This window comes from Salvelinus sp. IW2-2015, linkage group LG4p (genome assembly GCF_002910315.2).
Source record: "Salvelinus sp. IW2-2015 linkage group LG4p, ASM291031v2, whole genome shotgun sequence".
In the NCBI taxonomy this organism is placed as follows: Eukaryota; Metazoa; Chordata; class Actinopteri; order Salmoniformes; family Salmonidae; genus Salvelinus; species Salvelinus sp. IW2-2015.
Window position 1 is genome coordinate 7,894,156 of NC_036841.1, and position 21,572 is coordinate 7,915,727.

Here is a 21,572-nt window from a genome sequence, read left to right on the forward strand (position 1 = left end):
AACAGCCTCGAGTCTTTTTGGGTATGACACTACAAGCTTGGCACACCTGTATTTGTGGTGTTTCTCCCATGCTTCTCTGAATATCCTCTCAAGCTCTGTCAGGTTGGAGGGGGAGCGTTGCTGCACAGTTATTTTCAGGTCTATCCAGAGATGTTTGATCGGGTTCAAGTCCGGGCTCTAGCTGGGCCACTCAAGGACATTCAGAGACTTGTCCCGAAGCCACTCCTGCATTGTCTTCAAAAATTTGTCACATGCGCCAAATACAACAGGTGTAGTAGACCTTACAGTGAAATGCTTACTTACAAGCCCTTAACCAACAATGCAGTTAAGAAAATACCAACAAAAAAAAAAGAGATAAAAATAACAAATTATTAAAAAGCAGGAGATAAATAACAATAGCGGGGCTATTTACAGGGGGTACTGGTACAGAGTCACCGGTGTCGAGGTAATTGAAGTAATATGTACATGTAGGTAGAGTTGCGTCTTGCTTTTTCCCAACGCAGTTAAGCCAAAACTATGCCCGTTATTCAGAGGGGCGTTCTACAACGCTTTGCGCGCTCTCCAAGTCCGGAAGTGAATATCACGTAGTGCAAAATATCACGTAGTGCAAAATTTCAGTCACTGATTAATAACATTTGCCCTTGTATTTCAAGATTGAAAAGTATAATAACAATGTCGTGGACCGAGCTAGCCATTAACGTCCCTTAACGCTCAAAGACAGATTCAATGGCTGTAGTATAGCGTATTCGACTGAATGATTAGCTAATACATATTTGAGAAATTATGAATAATAAACATATGCTTTTACCTGATAATAGACTACCAATGATAATATAACAACTTCAAATACCGAGCTAGTAAYGTTAAGTAGCCGAGGTTAACTTAGCTGACCTTCAATTGAGGAAATTCAGCAGAGTTCTGAGATATTTTTACAACTAATTGAAACTCTGAAAATAAATACATGGGCAATGTTACCAAACATGATAATAATAGGCCTGCATTATTGTAGGCAGCGAATTGTTAAATCACACTTTCCATCCTTACCTTGGAAAGGTCACTGTCTCTAAGCTGAGAGGTCCTGGATGGCAGGAAGCTTGGCCGCAGTGATGTACTGGGCCGTACGCACTACCCTCTGTAGTGCCTTGCGGTCAGAGGCCAAGCAGTTGCCATACCAGGCAGTGATGCAACCTGTCAGGATGCTCTCGATGGTGCAGCTGTAGAACCTTTTGAGTATCTGAGGACCCATGCCAAATCTTTTCAGTCTCCTGAGGGGGAATAGGTTTTGTCGTGCTTCGTGCCCTCTTCACGACTGTCTTGGTGTGCTTGGACCATGTTCGTTTGTTGGTGATGTGGACGCCAAGGAACTTTAGGCTCTCAACCTGCTCCACTGCAGCCCCGTCGATGAGAATGGGGGCATGTTCGGTCCTCTGTCTCCTGTAGTCCACAACCATCTCCTTTGTCTTGATCATGTTGAGGGGGAGGTTGTTGTCCTTGCACCACATGGTCAGGTCTCTGACCTCCTCCTTATAGGCTGTCTCATCGTTTTCTGTTGTGTCATCGGCAAACTTAATGATGGTGTTGGAGTCGTGCTTGACCGTGCAGTCATGAGTGAACAGGGAGTACAGGAGGGGACTGAGCACGCCCCCTGTGGGGCCCCCTATTGACGATCAGCGCGGAGGATGTGTTGTTACCCACCCTTACCACCTGGGGGCAGCCCGTCAAGAAGTCCAGGATCCAGTTGCAGAGGAGGTGTTTAGTCCCAGGGTCCTTAGCTTAGTGATGAGCTTTGAGGCACTATGGTGTTGAACGTTGTTCTGTAGTCAATGAATAGCATTCTCAGATAGGTGTTCCTTTTGTCCAGGTGTGAAAGGCAGTGTGGAGTGCAATAGAGATTGCATTATCTCAAATCAAATCAAATCAAATTTTATTAGTCACATACACATGGTTAGCAGATGTTAATGCGAGTGTAGCGAAAAGCTTGTGCTTCTAGTTCCGACAATGCAGTAATAACCAAACAAGTAACTAACCTAACAATTCCACAACTACTACCTTGTATTTACATAAAGATATATGAATGAGTGGTTGTACAGAACGGCATGGCAAGATGCAGTAGATGGTATAGAGTACGGTATATACATATGAGATGAGTACTGTAGGGTATGTAAACATAAAGTGGCATAGTTTAAAGTGGCTAGTGGTACATGTATTACATAAAGATGGCAAGATGCAGTAGATGATATAGAGTACAGTAATACATATGAGATGGGTAATGTAGGGGCAGTAGATGATATAGAGTACAGTATATACATATGAGATGGGTAATGTAGGGTATGTAAACATTATATTAAGTGGCATTGTTTAAAGTGGCTAGTGGTACATTTTTACATAATTTCCATCAATTCCCATTTTTAAAGTGGCTGGAGTTGAGTCAGTATGTTGGCAGCGGCCGCTAAATGTTAGTGGTGGCTGTTTAAAGTCTGATGGCCTTGAGATAGAAGCTGTTTTTCAGTCTCTCGGTCCCTGCTTTGATGCACCTGTACTGACCTCGCCTTCTGGATGATAGCGGGGTGAACAGGCAGTGGCTTGGGTGGTTGTTGTCCTTGATGATCTTTATGGCCTTCCTGTGACATCGGTGGTGTGTAGGTGTCCTGGAGGGCAGGTAGTTTGCCCCCGGTGATGCGTTCTGCAGACCTCACTACCCTCTGGAGAGCCTTACGGTTGTGGGCGGAGCAGTTGCCGTACCAGGCGGTGATACAGCCCGACAGGATGCTCTCGATTGTGCATCTGTAGAAGTTTGTGAGTGCTTTTGGTGACAAGCCGAATTTCTTCAGCCTCCTGAGGTTGAAGAGGCGCTGCTGCGCCTTCTTCACAACGCTGTCTGTGTGGGTGGACCAATTCAGTTTGTCCGTGATGTGTACACCGAGGAACTTAAAACTTCACCTTCTCCACTACTGACCCGTCAATGTGGATAGGGGGGTGCTCCCTCTGCTGTTTCCTGAAGTCCACAATCATCTCCTTTGTTTTGTTGACGTTGAGTGTGAGGTTATTTTCCTGACACCACACTCCGAGGCCCTCACCTCCTCCCTGTAGGCCGTCTGTGTGGGTGGCATGCAAATTGGAGTGGGTCTAAGGGTCCTGCGGATAATGGTGTTGTTGTGAGCCATGACCAGCCTTTCAAAGTATTTCATGGCTACCGACGTGAGTGCTACGGGTCGGTAGTCATTTAGGCAGGTTACCTTAGTGTTCTTGGGCACAGGGACTATGGTGGTCTGCTTGAAACATGTTGGTATTACAGACTCRGACAGGGAGAGGTTGAAAATGTCAGTGAAGACACTTGCCAGTTGGTCCGTGCATGATCGGAGTACATGTCCTGGTAATCTGTCTGGCCCTGCGGCCTTGTGAATGTTGACCTGATTAAAGGTCTTACATCGGCTGTGRAGAGCGTGATCACACAGTCGTTCGGAACAGCTGATGCTCTCATGCATGTTTCAGTGTTACTTGCCTCGAAGCGGGCATAGAAGTAATTTAGCTCATCTGGTAGGCTTGTGTCACTGGGCAGCTCTCGGCTGTGCTTCCCTTTGTAGTCTGTAATAGTTTGCAAGCCAGGCCACATCCGACGAGCATCGGAGCCAGCCAACATTCGATCTTAATCCTGTTGTGATGCTTTGCCTGTTTGATGGTTCGTCGGAAGGCATAGTGGGATTTCTTATAAGCTTCCAGGTTAGAGTCCCGCTTCTTGAAAGTGGCAGCTCTACCCTTTAGCTCAGTTCGAATGTTGCCTGTAATCCATGGCTTCTGGTTGGGGTATGTACATACAGTCACTGTAGGGACGACGTCATCGATACACTTATTGATAAAGCCAGTGACTGATATGGTGTACTCCTCAATGCCATCGATTGTAGTTTTGCATCTGCTTCATCTGACCACTTTTTTATTTACCGAGTCACTGGTGCTTCCTGCTTTAATTTTAGCTTGTAAGCAGGAATAAGGAGGATAGAATTATGGTCAGATTTTCCAACTGGAGGGCGAGGGAGTGCTTTGTTCGCGTCTCTGTGTGTGGAGTAAAGGTGGTCTAGAGTTTTTTTCCTCTGGTTGCACATTTAACATGTTGATAGAAATTAGGTAAAACTGATTTAAGTTTCCCTACATTATGGTCCCCGGCCACTAGGAGCGCTTCCTCTGGAGGAGTGTTTTCCTGTTTGCTTATGGCGGTATACAGCTCATTGAGTGCGGTTTCAGGGCCAGCATCGGTCTGTGGTGATATGTAGACATCTACGAAAAATACAGATGAAAACTCTCTAGGTAGATAGTGTGGTCTACAGCTTATCATGAGACACTCTACCTCAGGCGAGCAAAACCTTGAGACTTCCTTAGATATCGTGCACCAGATGTTGTTTACAAATATACATAGGCCGCCACCCCGTGACATAGGCCACCGCACCGTGACATAGGCCGCCTCCCTGTCTTGGCTGTGTGCTTAGGGTCGTTGTCCTGTTGGACGAGGAACCTTCACCCCAGTCTGAGGTTCTGAGCGCTCTGGGGCAGGTTTTCATCAAGGATCTCTGTACTTTGCTCCGTTCATCTTTGCCTCGATCCTGCTCGATCCTGACTAGTCTCCTAGTCCCTGCTGCTGAAAAACATTCCCACAGCATAATGCTGCCACCACCATGCTTCACCGTAGGGATGGTGCCAGGTTTCCTCCAGACGTGGCACTTGGCATTCAGGCCGAAGAGTTAAATCTTGGTTTCATCAGACCAGAGAATCTTGTTTCTCATGATTTGAGAGTCTTTAGGGGCCTTTTGGCAACTCCAAGCGGGCTCTCATGTGCCTTTTACTGAGGAGTGGCTTCTGTCTGGCCACTCTACCATAAAGGCCTGATTGGTGGTGCTGCAGAGATGGTTGTCCCATCTCCACAGAGGAACTCTAGAGCTCTGTCAGAGTGACCATTGGGTTCTTGGTCACCTCCCTGACCAAGGCCCTTCTTCCCCGATTGCTCAGTTTGGCCGGGTGGCCAGCTCTTAGAAGAATCTCGGTGGTTCCAAACTTCCATTTAAGAATGATGGAGGCCACTGTGTTCTTGGGGACCTTTAATGCTGTCGAAATGTTTTGGTACCCTTCCCCCGATCTGTTCCTCAACGCAATCCTGTCTCGGAGATCTATGGACAATACCTTCAACCTCATGGCTTGGTTTTYGCTGTGATATGCACTGTCAACTGTGGGACCTTTTATAAACAGGTGTGTGCCTTTCCAAATCATGTCCAATCAATTGGATTTACCACAAGTGGACTCCAATCAAGTTGTAGAAACATCTCAAGGATGATAAATGGAAACAGGATGCACCTGAGCTCAATTTCGAGTCTCATAGCATGTGGTATGAATTCTTAAGTAAATAAGGTTTTAAAAAAATCTGTTTTTATTTTTAATACATTTCCCAAAATTTGTAAAACCTGTTTTTTTGCTTCATCATTACAGGGTATTGTGTGTAGATTAATCAATTTTAAAATACGGCTATAACGTAACAGAATTTGGAAAAAGTCAAGGGGTCTGAATACTTTCCGAGGGTACTGTAAGATGATTGTATTTTTAAAATTTTGGAATTTAACCTTTATTTAACTAGGCAAGTCAATTAAGAAAAAAATCTTATTTACAATGACGGCCTACTCCGGCCAAACCTGGACGACGCTGGGCCAATTGTGCGTCGCCCGATGGGACTCCCAATCACGGCCGGATGTGATACAGCCTGCAATCGAACCAGGGACTGTAGTGACGCCTCTTGCACTGAGATGCAGTGCCTTAGACCGCTGAGCCACTTGTGAGTCACACACGCCGTGTGTTGGAGTATCAGTGTGCGTAGTATGTAGAGTCCTGTGAATGTGCATAAAAATAAGAATAAAATACAAAGGTCAACTCAGATAGTCCGTGTAGGCATTTTGTTATGTATTTTAGTTAGCTATTTAGCAGTCTTATGACATGGGGATAGAAGCTGTTCAGGTGCCTGTTGGTGTCCGACTTGATGCACCGGTACCGCTTGCCATTCGGAAGCAGAGTGAACAGTCTATGGCATGGGTRGCTGGAGTCTTTAATGATTTTCCGGGCCTTCCTTTTACACCTCCCGATATACATTTACATTTACATTTAAGTCATTTAGCAGACGCTCTTATCCAGAGCGACTTACAAATTGGTGCATTCACCTTATGATATCCAGTGGAACAACCACTTTACAATAGTGCATCTAACTCTTTTAAGGGGGGGGGGGGGTAGAAGGATTACTTTATCCTATCCTAGGTATTCCTTAAAGAGGTGGGGTTTCAGRTGTCTCCGGAAGGTGGTGATTGACTCCGCTGACCTGGCGTCGTGAGGGAGTTTGTTCCACCATTGGGGTGCCAGAGCAGCGAACAGTTTTGACTGGGCTGAGCGGGAACTGTACTTCCTCAGAGGTAGGGAGGCGAACAGGCCAGAGGTGGATGAACGCAGTGCCCTTGTTTGGGTGTAGGGCCTGATCAGAGCCTGAAGGTACGGAGGTGCCGTTCCCCTCACAGCTCCGTAGGCAAGCACCATGGTCTTGTAGCGGATGCGAGCTTCAACTGGAAGCCAGTGGAGAGAGCGGAGGAGCGGGGTGACGTGAGAGAACTTGGGAAGGTTGAACACCAGACGGGCTGCGGCGTTCTGGATGAGTTGTAGGGGTTTAATGGCACAGGCAGGGAGCCCAGCCAACAGCGAGTTGCAGTAATCCAGACGGGAGAKSACAAGTGCCTGGATTAGGACCTGCGCCGCTTCCTGTGTGAGGCAGGGTCGTCCTATAGAGGTCCTGGATGGCAGGGAGCTCAGCTCCTTGGTCTTACTGATGTTGAGGGAGAGGTTATTGTTGGGGCTCCACACTGCCAGGTCACTGACCACCTCCCTGTAGTCTGTCTCATCGTCGGCAGTGATCAGGTCTACCACCGTCGTGTCGTCATCAAACTTGATGATGGAGTTGGAGTTATACGTGGCCACGCAGTATAGGTGAACAGGGAGTACAGGAGGGGACTAGGCACACACCTCTTTGTGGCCCCTGTGTCGAGGGTCAGCGTGGCAGAGTTGATGTTGCCTACCCTCACCACCTGGGGTTGGCCCGTCAGGAAGTCTAGGATCCAGTTGCAGAGGGAGGTGTTTAGTCCCAGGGTCCTAAGCTTGGTGACGAGCTTGGAGGGGACAATGGTGTTGAAAGCTGAGCTGTATTTAATGAACAGCATTCTCACATACAGTAGGTATTCCTCTTATCTAGGTGGGTGAGGGCAGTGTTGAGTGCAACTGAGATTGCGTCATCTATTGATCTGTTGGGGCGTTATTGCAAATTGGAGTGGTTCTAGGGTGTCTGGGATGATGGAGTTGATGTGTTCCATAACCAGTCTCTCAAAGCACTTCATGATTACAGATGTGAATGCTACAGGGTGGTAGTCATTGTGGCATGAAGCCTTAGAGTTCTTGGGAACAGGGATGATGGTGGTCATCTTGGAACAGGGATGATGGTGGTCATCTTAAAACATGTTGGGATTACAGACTGGGACAAGGAGATGTTGAAAATTACCGGGAATATACCTGCCAGCTGTTCTTCACATGCTCTGAGAAAGCACCCTGGAATGCCATCGTACCCCGCGGACCTGATTAAAGACTTTACTCACATTGGCCTTGGAGAGCGAGATCAAACCCAATCTTCTGGGTCGGTGGCGGCCCTCACACCCGGTACGATGTTGGTATTGTCAAGGCGTGCATAGATTGCATAGAGTTTGTCTGGTAGAGAGGCATCGTTGGGGACATCACGGCTGGGTCTTCCTTTGTAATCTGTAATCGCTCTTATCCATAATCTCATGTAGACTGGTCTACCCGCACTGTATCTGCAAGTTGTGGGCTAGAGCGCAGGTTCCCAGACCAGAGTAGGCATGTTTGCTAAAGGAACAGTTTTTGTGACAACTATCTGTAGAGTTGAAAATGTGATGGAAACACATCACAACACATTTATTTGGTACATGAAAATGTAAGCGAAAAAATAAATTATGTGTGCACTGTCATCACACACTGATTTTTATCCGCAACAAATCTGTTTGGTGGAAACAGCACTGGTGGGAAAATTTGCATATTTTCTTTACAGGAACCCTTTTCTTTACAGGAACCCTTTGTTATTGGTCTATTAATTTACTAATTTACTTGCTTTGGCAACGTTAACTTATGTTTTCCATGCCAATAAAGCCCCTTGAATTGAATTGAATGAATTTATACTGCCTAATTTATACAAAATGAGTTGAAATTTCAGGCAGTCTTTTCAAACTGCTCTTACACTCAAAAGGTATTATAAGAATGTAGACAATTTCACAGTAATAATCCAAGCTCATAGTGTAGAAATATATATAAAATACGTTTTTGACTGCACTGCCCCTTTAAGAAGAAAAACAGACGCCGTAGTTCCCGCCCCCGTAAACTACCAGGCCGTCACATCAGCACGGTGGACAGGGAAGGGAGGGGGAGCGAGCTAGCAGGGTAGCGGCGCCTGGCACACGAAACCCGGCTGGAATATCACTCTGTCAACCTTCCCGGGTGCGGAGAGCCGGGTAGGCTACGACAGGCTTCGGTAAATGTAGCTTTATTGAGGTAGAAATGCCGGCTCCAGCGTTTGGGTTTTAGCTGGGTCATAAGTCATTATGTCTTAGTCGCAGGCTTACCCATTCATGTAAGTACTTATAATTATTATTATTTACCGCTTTGGTGTAGTGACAGAGACTAATGTATTTTCACGGTCATTCTCTACGTTTTTGACATTGTGGGTCTATTCATCTTCAGAGACGTTTGACAATCGAAATGCTGGCGACATCCTACGACCATGTGGCCTGTTCTGGGCTGACAAAATAACGGGGAAAATGAATAACCAAGTAACCGACAAATATCCATATAATTGTAATTTACACCAACATGTATTGGGGCCATATGGTGGTCGTGCTGTCACTCAAAATGACATGATGCTTGAATAGTTTTTCTGCTTGGCAGATGAAGAACTCTGGTTGAGTCATTGTAGAAAGACCAGGCAGATAGCCTACTCCCAGCTCTTTGCTGAACAAATAGTGCTTATGCATTATTTGTAAAGCCTCTTCATCATCCAGGGCTATGAGGTCATATTTATGAATAGAAAGCAAAATGAAGGTGGTTATTTACTGCAGTGATACACAGTAACTTGTTTATTCTAGACTGAAAGTACCCTATTTGAAACAGAGCTGTATTTGGAATGGCTTTCATATTTGACATGTGCATGATATCGATGTTACAGAAATATGTTCATATACATATTCACATGCATACAGTACATATTTCCACATACAAGAGTTGCCAAAGATGCGTGATCTCACTAATTTGTTTATATATACTGAGTATACCAAACATTTTTATTTTATTTTTTAACTTAATATTGAGTCGCACCCCCCCACCCCTTTGCCCTCAGAACAGCCTCAATTTGTCAGGTCGACATGGTGTCGAAAGTATTCCACAGGGATGCTGGCCCATGTTGACTCCAATGCTTCCCAYAGTTGTGTCAAGTTGGCTGGATGTCCTTTGGGTGGTGGACCATTCTTGATACACACAGGAACTGTTGAACATGAAAACCCAGCAGTGTTATTTTCACATACATCGGATAGGTGCAGTGAAATGTTGTTTTACAGGGTCAGCCATAGTAGTACGKTGCCCCTGGCGCAAATTAGGGGTAAGTGCCTTTCGGCTCAGGTATTCGAACCAGCGACCTTTCGGTTACTGGCCCAACGCTCTAACCGCTAGGCTTACCTGCCATCATACAAATGATCACATTGCTTATTCCTGGTTGCAGCCTATTAGCATATCATATTAATACCATAGATTACACCTGGATGTCCCCTTGTGCTCCCTAATCTACAACGTTGACATTATGGGGAGGCTGCGGGTTGCCTGCGATTTCAATTGAATTACCACTGTGCCCTGGCCTGCGCTGCTCTCCAGCCACACAGTAATTGGGTTATACTGGCACATTTTCCCCTCAATCTTTCCAAAGACTGTCTTTTGCTGCCTTTGTCTCTCTCTCTCTCGCTCTCTCAATCTCTCTCCCCCTGTTTCTCTCACTCTTTCTTGGTCTCTGTTCGCTGCTCTGTATCTTTCTCTCTCTTTTTCCTTTTTCTCATTAGAATTTCTTCATGCAAATTGTGATTTGGGTGAATTAAGTTGGACAGTGGGCAGGTTTAAATTTAGAAGCGCTCTAAGATAATTGATGGCTTGAAGTGTGGCCAACCTATAAAACATAGAAGCCAATTGAAGGTACTTGTGCTAAAGGCTTAGGTTCTATAATAAAAGTAACAAGGCACTTTATATAAATGAGTGGTGGTGCAACYGTAAGATACAGTCCATTTATGAACTTTACGGTCCATTCAATTCTCTCAACATCATCTCATTATCTATTCAGCTCTTAGAGCCTATGTCTGTTTCTATTTGTCATGTTTTCAGGGATATACCATACTGTAAATTTTGCACATTTTGGTATCTATAATGTATAATATATGCACAATATATAACTGTATATATTGCAGTGGTCATAGTCTTCACTCATAGTATAGCCTAGTGAGTGATATTAGTTCTGTTTTCCCTACAGACTCAAAGAGCCTGGTCAATGGGAACCATCAATCAGGAGCATCCCAGTCGCACCACCCAGCCCCCGGTGAGAGAGTCCCACGCTCCGAGCATAGTGCCATCGTCAGCTCCATCGAAAAGGACCTCCAGGACATCATGGACTCCCTAGTCATGGATGATCCCCAGCCTTCCTCTTCAGACTCAAAAAAGCCAGACTACCCCATCCCCCACTCCCCGCTGTCCCCCATGGTCAACGGAGGAGGCCGCTACCTCCTCTCCCCTCCCACCAGCCCGGGGGCCATGTCAGTGGGCTCCAGCTATGAGAACACCTCCCCGCCCTTCTCCCCCCTGTCCTCTCCCTCGGCGGCCAGCAGCGCAGGCAGCTACAACAGCCCTTCTCCCAGCGGCTGCCTGGACCCCCAGGACCTATCCCTGCCCCCCGTGCCAGTCCGCTCATCCAGCTACAACTACACAACTACACCACCCATCCCCCAGCCAAGGACCATCATGACAAACTACAGCCCCGGCGGTGGGGTGCAGAGGGTCCCTGAGAGCCCCAGGCTCCAGAGGAAATGTCTCCTGGAGGCCCCCCAGAGCCCCAAGCTGGCCCGCAGAGGCCAGAGCCTGGACAGCCCAGGGGTGATGGGTTCCGAGAGCCCCAGACTGACCCACCTATCTGTTGCATCAGCCGATGCCGGGTACATGGGCATGGGCAGGAACGCAGTGCCAAGTAGCCCCAGACTCACCTCCAATTTCCCCTACGCCGCCACGTCCTCCTCCCCATCCAGCCCCAGGACGAAAGCGGGCACCATCCTCCAGGAGCGTCCGGCTAGCCCCTTCAGAGAGCAGGCGGACCGCTCCCTCACCTCCAGCTCTTCCAGACAGCTGCTATCCCAGCCCAGCAGGGCCTTCCAGCCTCCCCTGGACCCCATCGTCCACATAATCCAGGGGGGCTCTCCACTCCAGCAGCACCACCCCTTCCCCCACCCTCTCACGCTGCAGCCCCCAGAGAGCCCTCGGCTGTCCCGCAGGAACCTCGACCTCAGCGGCGGTGGGGGCAGCAGCATGAGGGAGCTCCCCCCTCTCAGCCCCTCCATGGCTCGCAGAGGGGTGCCTGTTCTCCCGGGTGCTCTCCCTGGAAGTATCCCCATGTTGAGAACGCCCGAGAGCCCATCATCATTGGGGAAGCTGGGAGTCCCGGAGAGCCCCAGGCTCCTACGCAAGGCCTGCTCCCCCCCGGAGGACCAGTTTGGCGGCAGTGTGGTCCGAGCCCGCAGCCCCTCCCCTACCTTGGGGCTGATGATGATGGAGAGCGGGGGAGGGGGAAGGAAGGCCAGCTTTGGGAACGCCCTCTCCCCTGCTTACAGCCTGGGCTCCCTACCTGGCTCTTCGCCTCTTGCCAGCCCCAGGGGCCATAGGAAGATGTCTGGGGGCCCCCGGGATCAGAGGGGCCCCCACCCGGGCATGCGGGAACGGAAAAACAGCATCTCTGAGATCAGCGACAACGAGGACGAGCTGTTGGAGTACCACCGGCGCCAGAGAGAGGAGAGGCTCAGGGAGCAGGAGATGGAGAGACTGGTAAGTGGAGTAGCCTACTGTTAGCTTTGAGTTAGGCTAGCTATTMACACAATTCATCATTGACCTATGTGGTACAGGGTAATAGCAAACTAGAAGTTATTCGAAGTAATACTATCAATTAAATTACCATTCATTTTGATACTGGTCCTCAAGGAGATAACTCAGCTGCCTGGGAAATATGCCCTTTATCCAGCTCCTGACGTTGACACAAAAATCTCTCTGTCTTTCTGTCTCCGTCTCTCACGCCACTATCTATCAAATAAAAATAAAATATGTAAGGGTGTGAATTCCCACCCTAAAAAACAACAACACAWCCTGAAGTTTCTTAGCAACTGGATCTGCGGAGCTGTAGTTCGGCTTATAGCCTTTTTTAACCAACATGTTTAGTCTGTCTCCACTCAAGTGTTCCTCCACATTACTAGATAACCATTTGTTTAACCTAAAATGATGGGAGTGAAGTCCACATTTGTGAGGAAAAGCGAGCAGTGAAACTATCTTAACTGCTGACGTGTGGTAACGGAGCGGCCATGTTTTTCCAATGCAACCCCATTGTTTGTTGTCCCTTTTTGCACTAAAGAGAGGGAGGGAGCAGTAGACTTGGACTTATGTCCCTAATGAAGCGCCTGAGACAATGACCTTTAAAATACTTTTATATGCTTAGGCCTCTGTGTGATAAACTCTTGTCTGCCTCCTTGTAGGTACACCATAGTAATAGAATGGGAAACCCCCCTCAAAACATGGCAATATGAAGGTACAGTCATGGGTACATTCTATTTCTATGAGTAGKGTGCCGCTGACGTGCCCTAGCCTCTCTGTGTATACTGGGCTACGCTCTGGTTCCCAACAGGAGCATTACTTCCATTACACAGCAGTTAAACCATCTCTGGCAATCCCAGAATGGACACAGTCTGTCTTTGTCTCCTCTGTCACCCCCATGTGTTGGAATAGGCTGTAGCCCTAAATGTTAGAGAAATGTCTTTCTCAATTCAAGGAGAAAAGCAATTGCTAGGATTGTCAGGAAGAAGGCAATTTTCGAATCTAGATCAAGTTAATAATAGTTCCTTTTTGATTAAGGACAACAAGATCCCCCAACCTTTAGGCCTATCAGTTAAATTGTATTTGCAATTCCCTCTGTATGGATGGGGTTTCAATTGAAAGGATGGTTATTACAGCAAACCATAATGACCTATGATCTTAACCTTGTGCCATTAGACTGGGAAATATTGACAAAGGACAGAATGTAAATAGCAGAAGAAATAACAGGGAATGTACATACTGTAAGCAGTGGTGTAAAAATACTTGAATGTACTACTTAAGGAGTTTTTTTATGGTATCTTTACTTTACTATTTATATTTTTGACAACTTTTACTTCACAACATTCCTAAAGAATATCATGTACTTTTTACTCCATACATTTGACCTGACACTCAAAACTATTTGCTACATTTTCAATGCTTAGCAGGACAGGAAAATGGTCAAATTCACACCCTTATCAAGAGAACATCCCTGGTCATCCCTATTGCCTCTGATCTGGCCGACTGACTGAACATGCATGCTTCTTTTGCAAATGATGGCTGAGTGTTGGAGTGTGCCCCTGGCTATCTGTAAAAACAAGAAAATGGTGCCGTCTGGCTTGCTTAATATAAGGAATTTGAAACAATTTATACTTTTACTTTTGATACTTAAGTATATTTTAGTAATTACATTTACTTTTAATACTTATTTAAAACCAAATTTATAAACCTCCCTTATAAAGGGAGGTACTACGAATGCGGACAGATTGTAGAGACTTACGTTTTCTTTGTCACCTGCCGGTCAGACTTTCAAAATGTAAGAGGGGTGGTTTGGTGAATTACGTAATGCCTGCGTGATTAGTAACCTAGTCTGAAGCCAGAAGGTTTGCATTAGCTCCCTGAGCAAATGCCTAGGCTTTAGCTTAGTGCCTAGGCTTTAGCTTAGTGAGCTAGCTATCCCAGTTATAACAAGATTAAGCCCCTGGCATATGAGCTTTGCAACTGGTATGCTAGTATTTTCATTGTGAGGAGGGATCAAGAGGGGTGTACGAGTATTATATGCATTCATTGTGAACCCAGGTGTGCTCAGCTCATGCAGCACTGAAAGGATTCGGATCCCGTAACCATTATTACCATGAGGTATTTCTGCATCCGTTTAAATCCACCCAAAGATTCTGTTCTGTCCGGGTCTTTAAGATCCAGCAACTAGACACAGAAAGAACTGTGCAGAGCTAAGCATGACATAAGGTCCTTGTAAGTGGAAGGCGTTAGACTCCTGCCGTGGTGAGAGACGGCGAGAGGCAGTGCAGCGAGCCAAGCGTGACACAGGTCCTCAGTGTCTCTCACTGGAGCTGCCAGTGGGGTGGATGGGGACGTCGCCATGTGACTGGCACAGTCATTTATTTTGGAGGGGCATGGGGGGAGGGGAGGTGGGGGGCAGTGTACAGTCCATTCATCAAGGCTATATTTGCTACACTTTCTGTACCCAAGGACCGTCTGTCTGTCTGCCTGCTCGCCGTCTGTCCATCTGTCTGTCAGAAGTCAGTCTCCCAGCAACATGCTGCAGGTCCGGCCAGGCCAGGGGTAACTAACTGCTCTTTGTCGCCAAGTTATTTCCGGATGCAGTCAGTCAGACCCTGGGGATCAGTGTCATGCCTGAAGCAAAGGGGTATGCTGGGTACAGCTATCTATCCCTACAGGCTCTCTGGCATCCTGATAAACTAACAGCACTGTTTATACATAGGACTTGTTTACTGTACCAACGATACTCAATTATTTCTGTGATCTGGAAAGACATTTATGTGTTCTGTGGCCCGAGAAAACATAAGTGTTCACCAGGGACGACGTCATTCATACCATCTGTTTACAATGTTTATACAGCGCCTTTATTCTCTTTCATCCAAGTATCATGTGTCACATAAACCAGTGAAACAGTATCTTAAGATGTTATTTTTGCCAGCCAATCAGAGGTGAGCTCTATGTCATGTAGGAGTCCAGGCAGTTAAGGAGATAATTTCTCACGTCTGAGCTGCCTTTGAGTTGTAGTGCTATACATGGTTGCTTAGTGAAGCGCTGCCTTGGCRAACACACTAGGCATATGGCGTTAGTCACTGGCTGGCTGCTCTGACTGTCAGACAGATAGGGTTGTTAAAACGGCAGTCTACTGAAGATGACCTCAATGTTGTAACGAGTGGTCCAAGGATGATGACATCACATATTCCATTACYTTATAATCCTGACGTTTCGTCATGCTCACAGGGACATTTCTAAACGTAGCTAAACAAAAATAACCACATTTTCAGCTGACTATCTCAAAATGTGCATGGATACAATTTAGACTATTATCGCTAGTTCTCTCTAGCTCGAGGGACATATTTGTTGTCCTGAAGAGTTTAAGACCTTCATTGAAGTTTCTATACTGCTTTACCTGGAGAGCATTATTTTCTCTCTACGTTGGTGTCTTTCCCGGTCTCTTGTGCATGCAATTCTGTCCGGGAARTATTTCCATCGAAGGGAAAGACGTTTCAGAGTCGGTGAGAATGTCAGCGAGAACGGTCGGCTCTTTACGGGAGAGAGCGAGGTCTTCTCTGCGTGACTGGCATGTTTGTCAGYGTTCACATGGATTAGCACACCAAATATACCCAGCGCACCAAACATATTCTCGCCTGTATCGTCCTGTCATCGGGCAGCATGGCCTAGGTTTAGACCTAGAACAATGCCCTCTCTGTCACTGGTCTAATTCTGTGGTCAAGCAGCTAGGGTTGATTTTTAATGGTGTTTTTATATTTTGTAGTTCTACCAGTATACGACTTTATAATTCTAACTACCATTAGGCCTAGAATATGAACCATCCATGAAGGCTTATACGTGCGTGTGTGCGTGTGTGGGGGGGTTTAAAGCACGGTGGGTATCGAGTTTACTAGCCAGGGCAGATTATAGTGATCCCCACAGCTGGATTGAGAAAAGAGAGTGAGTGAGAGAAAGGGTGGGGGGAGATACTGTCTACTCACTTCACAGATAATCTGGGTCAGTGGCAAATCTCTCACTCAGACTCCTTTTGAAGGGATGCTGTTTTCATCTAGTCTGTGTAAGTTTGCTCCATGTCTTTTTAGGTTCTCTGTGTCAGTTCTACCGTCCCATTGTCACGATTTTCCAAATACGACACGCTACCATGCTGTTTGAAAGCAGTCGTTGGTTGTTTAAGACGGCATGTGATAGGGCACGGAGATATGTTAGGCTATCTGCATTCAGAGAACATTCAGAGAGGGGGGAGGTCATAGGGCTGTCACAATTATCGTGTGACTGACAATTATGGGCATAGCCGTGAACTGAAATTTGTTTTCGTCATAACCGTCTTAATACATTCATTTTAGTTGAAGGGGGATTCAACTTTATATTCAAGTAGATCAAGTTTACCCAATAGCAGTTTTTCATTTTTTCGTTTAATTGGGTAAATAATTTTACATGCAGATCGGCACGGTCGAGAGGAGAACCTTCATTTCCAAAAGTTGCAAGCGATCAAAACATTTGTTTTTGAGACGGGTGTCACCAAAGCTGTTGTATTCACTCGTAGCGAGTTTTCAAAGATGCACTATGATGCATTACAAGTAACCGCAGTAACCGCAGCCATTTTCAYGACAATTAATTGTTACCAAAAATTCCATAATTGTCACAGMCCTAGGAGAGGACACCTCTGTCTGRAAAAAAGGAAAGAACAGCAATTTGTTTCTTAACAAAAAAAAAAAACGTTGTCTAAGAAAGGCTAGTCTTTCCACTAGAGTTGGTATCCTCACCTTACTCTATTTTAGTAGAGCTCCATCTCTACAGTCTCCCAMGGGAGTGCAGAAACAAGTCTCAAGACCAGAGCATTGTAAACAAATACCTCTGACCCCTTGGCCTGAGGACAGAGGAAGAATCTCCATCCGAGCTCTGCTCAAACGTGAGGAGGTGAATGACTGAACAAGCCAGCACTGAGAACAGAACCTAGCAATAGAACCACAGTACAGCCACAGTTTACTGTACATACTACACTGATCTAGGACCAGTAATAGATTGACGTAAAGTCTTCAATGGAAGCGGATCGGAAGCACACAGAGCGGAACAGAGCAGGGACCAAGCCATGCTGTACTTACTCTCTCTGGCTCAGGAGGACCCAGCTTTCCTCACCAATGTGACTGCACGTACTGTTTAATGCAATTACTGTTTGTCGTTCCAGAATGGATATGGAATTGGTAGAACTAGGGGTGCATACGTGCATGTCTGCTTGAGTTAGGGGGTGTGTGTGTGTGTGTGTTCCTGCGTGTGCTGAAGTTGGTGGGTGTGTTTTGTTCAGGGCTTTTTACGGTTTCAAACAGTTTTTAGACTTTGGACATTTGTGCAACATGCASAGCTAGATTACATGTGTATTTGTATTAGTAGAAGAAACGTTTTACATTAGGCCTGATCTCCAAGTCTGTACTGTTGAATTACCAATGGTTGTGCTAAAATGATCTTACTTGAGTTGATTCAATTCTCCCAGAGAAACATACCATGAAACTCTTACGCTTCCTTTCTTACTTAATAACATATAAGATGCATCTTATTCACTCACTGTCAAACACCCTCAGCTTCAAGACACCTGCGTCTGTCACTGAGAGATTGTCTTGCCTCTAGAGTCGTGTTCATTAGGAACCAAACAGACTGAAACGGGGAAATAATTTCCATTGTAAGGTAACCAATATGTGATTTTGTTATTTGAGTGAAATTACCCTTTTAATGAACACAACCTAGGCCACGGTGAACTCCAACCTGAGGGTGTAAATGCTTGGAGGTCAAGGGTCATTCTTTGGCTGTGAGGTCTGAGCTTAGCTAGTCGACATCCTGCCGTGGCAGTGRGTTCTGTCTTCTCAGACGGGCCCAGCTGAGAGGGGGAGGAAGAGAGAGYGAGAGAGAGACCGTCGTTCAACCTCACCTGGCCAAACCTGGTCTAATGAAGATCATATAAAGCATGCTGCAGTATCAGACAGGCWGTTCTAGTTGTATGGTGGTGTAGACTTGGTGCTTCCATGGACTCTCATTGTTTTGCCTTTTAGATGTTGTGGAGTGGATGTTGGCCACAACACACATTTGCTGCCCTATAGAACTAGCTTATAGGCTAGCACATATCTATTTGTAAAGCTTATGCAGTACCCAGGGTTTGGAAAGGTTTGCCAAGCTAGTTAGCTTCTAAAATGGCACCCTATTTTACCCTATGGGACCTGGTCAAAAGTAGTGTACTACAGAATATAGGGAATGGGGTACCTTTTGGGACACAGTCACCAGCACAACATGCTGCTGGAGGGCTAGTCTTCCATGTGGCTGTTTGAAGCTGCCGCTCCAGTTAGTGCCCACTAGCGTCACTGAAACCGCCGTGTTTTTCCTCAGCCTCCCCGGAACTGTGCCTGATAAAGAAGAGGTGAAGGTGGTTGTTTTCCCAGCGTTCACTGCACTAAGGAGAGTGTGGGGTTCTTTTATCTCTTGGTTTATGAGTTGTGAAGAATGCCATTGTATCAGTGGTACTCTCTGAATTTGTTCTTGGTAACTCGCCGGCTGTCCTTGTTGCGTGTCTACAGTGCAACATTTAAGCAATACCAAAACATGTTCCAATCCAACCCCTGATGAGAGGCTTACAATTAGGGCATTCCCCACAGGGGTGTTTGGTATTTTCTTCTGGTTGTTGAGCAGACGTCCGAAAAATACATCAGATTTAGGTTGTTTTCTGCTCAGTATATACACTGAGTGTACAAARCATTCCATGACATAGACTGACCAGGTGAAATCTATGATCCCTTATTGATGTCATTTGTTCAATCCACTTCAATAAGTGTAGATGAAGGGGAGGAGACAGGTTAAAGATCATGGATTGTGTGTGTGTGCCATTCAGAGGGTGAACGGGCAAGACAAAAGAATGAAGTGTCTTTGAACAGGGTATGCTTAAGTTTCCCGTGTGTATCAACAATGGTCCACCATCCAAAGGACATCCGGCCAACTTGACACAACTGTGGGAAGCGTTGGAGTCAACATGGGCCAGCATCCCTGTGGAACGCTTTCAATGCCTTGTAAAGTCTATGCACTGACACATTGAGGCTGTTCTGAGGGCAAAAGGGTGGAGTTTAACTCAATATTAGGAAGGTGTTGTATTGTACACTCGGTGTAATTTGACCATGCCATCAGAAAAGACGTCATAATGACGTCATTGTAACTAGTTTTGCTCACTGGGAAAAGGATGCAGAAGTGCATAGCAAAAAGGACAGAAGACGGCGAGAAAGAGGAACAGAAAAAAAAGGAGAAAGAAGAGCGAGAGACTGACACATCACTGATTCACATTGGAAAGAAGRCAAAAATGAGGAAGAGATGCTTGGATTCAAAGAATAGGCCTAGTCGTTAATTGTTAGGGAGAGTGGTAGGTGGGAAAGATACTGACTTACTCAAAGAAAGAGGATGTTGCGAGAGTGAGGGAAAGACAGAGTCCCGGTGCTCGGGGAATGCCTGGAAATAGCTGGCTAGAAATGAGTGTGCCTGAATATCCCAACGAGGAGCATCAGTCACTTTCTGTAAGATGCCGAATCCATGCCATTTATCCTCACTGCAGACTCTTTTCCAGATCTCTCACATGCCAAGCAATTACCCTGACATTTTACTGTAGCGGTATCTCCTTTGACTTTCTTAACTGTATCTCCTTTGACTTTCTTAACTGTCATTTACTCGTTTAATCACTTCCACTCGGTTAGCTTAACAGGCTAAGTACATTCTGCTAATATGATAAGGAAAGCTAATGATGCTTAGAGAGCTCGCTACGAGTTTGTGTTGTGCGGTCACATTTTGTCTGATGACTTGTAAATGGCGGTGGGAGGAAGAATGACTCRGTAAACATCGCAGAACAACATGAAATATCCAGGAATGAGTCATGGCTAATTGGAACGTGGGTGGGTTAGTTGGTGGAAAGAACTGCCATCTCATGAATTGCAACCAGTTTGACTATAGAGCAGTACTGTCAACCCGGACCTTGGCTTTTCTGGGTCTGTGGGTTCAAATCCCAGGTCGGCCATAGTAGGGATGGACCATGCTATGGGTCAGTATTTTACTTCTCATAAAGTATTTTCCTATGGAGCAGACAGACTCTGGATGTGGCTTAGACCTGTGGCTGAGCTTATCCCTTGAGTCACACTTTAGCAGATAAGGAAAGAGGCCCATATGGAATAAGTCTCTAGCTTGGTTGGGAAATCCAGTCAGTGTTCCTCCTATTAGCAAGCTGGATCTGCTACTACTGCACAATGCTACCTCAACGCTGAAGCAACATCAAATTCAACTCTTCCATCTGAATAGGTTGGAAATGAGAACATGCATTATGTACACTAGGTAAGAATGTGAGTCAGAGGCTTGTTGTTTATTGAGGGCACTAAAGGTCTTTCATTGTAAGCCCAACACCTCCCTGTGTACACAGGTCTGGAGACAGTGGAAGGGTTTGGGGGTGGGACTCTGTAGAAGGGTTGTGTTTGTTCATCTTTCTCAGGGAGGGAGTTTGAGTGTGACTTCAATGAGCCTCACTGTCCTCCTAGAGCTGTGCCTTTTCACATGTCCACAATGAGAGTAAGTATCCCACTTGGATTTGCTGACTTTTATTTGCTGTWCTGTAGATAATCAAATTGAATTTTCATTGGTTGATTTCATAATTGAATAATCAAAATCTATAACACAATCTTTGAAATCGGTTGACCAGTTGTCTCTATTCAGATTTATGTAGCTTTTAACCAGTTTCTGATTATTCTCACTGCTTATACTATCTAACACGTTGCAGACGTTGTTTAGTATTAGGTCTGTGTCCTAYATATACTGAAAAAATATATACATTTGTGCACAAAATGAGAGAAATTAGCTTTTAGTGCGTATTGAACATTTCTGGGATCTTTTATTTCAGCTCATGAAACAGGGGACCAGCACTTTACATGTTGCGTTTTATATTTTTGTTCAGTGTAGTATTTTACCTACATAGTGTTGTATGCATGCTGCCATGCTGGTTGTGGAACTCAAGGAAACTCTTGGAATTCTATGTGTCACATAATGAGTGTCAAAGCACTAGACTAGTGGGAGCTAGACCATAAACAGCCATGTGTTTAATAGACAGTGGATTGGAAGCCATATGCTACAGTATGCTGTGATTGGAACCAGTCAGTAACTTAGACCTACAGGGAGCGAAGCTGCAGGATCAGAGTGAGACTCCGTGTGGGCCAACTTGGAGATCCAATGAGTCGCCCTCCCCTCGCCTCCTCTCCACGGGTTCCGTCTATGCCACCAGGTTTTTGTATCATGTGCATTAAAGGTTCTAGGAAATCTCTAGTAACACCTTG

At 45.8% G+C, this 21,572-nt stretch overlaps 1 protein-coding gene across 1 annotated transcript in view; it reads left to right on the forward strand.

The window, feature by feature from the left end:
* Window positions 1-21,572, forward strand: part of phldb1b (pleckstrin homology-like domain, family B, member 1b) — an 88,556-nt gene that overhangs the window by 35,987 nt on the left and 30,997 nt on the right. Inside the window, 1 exon segment of the mRNA XM_070436773.1 lies at window positions 10,637-12,192. Within this exon segment, the coding sequence (XP_070292874.1) occupies window positions 10,637-12,192 (1,556 nt within the window).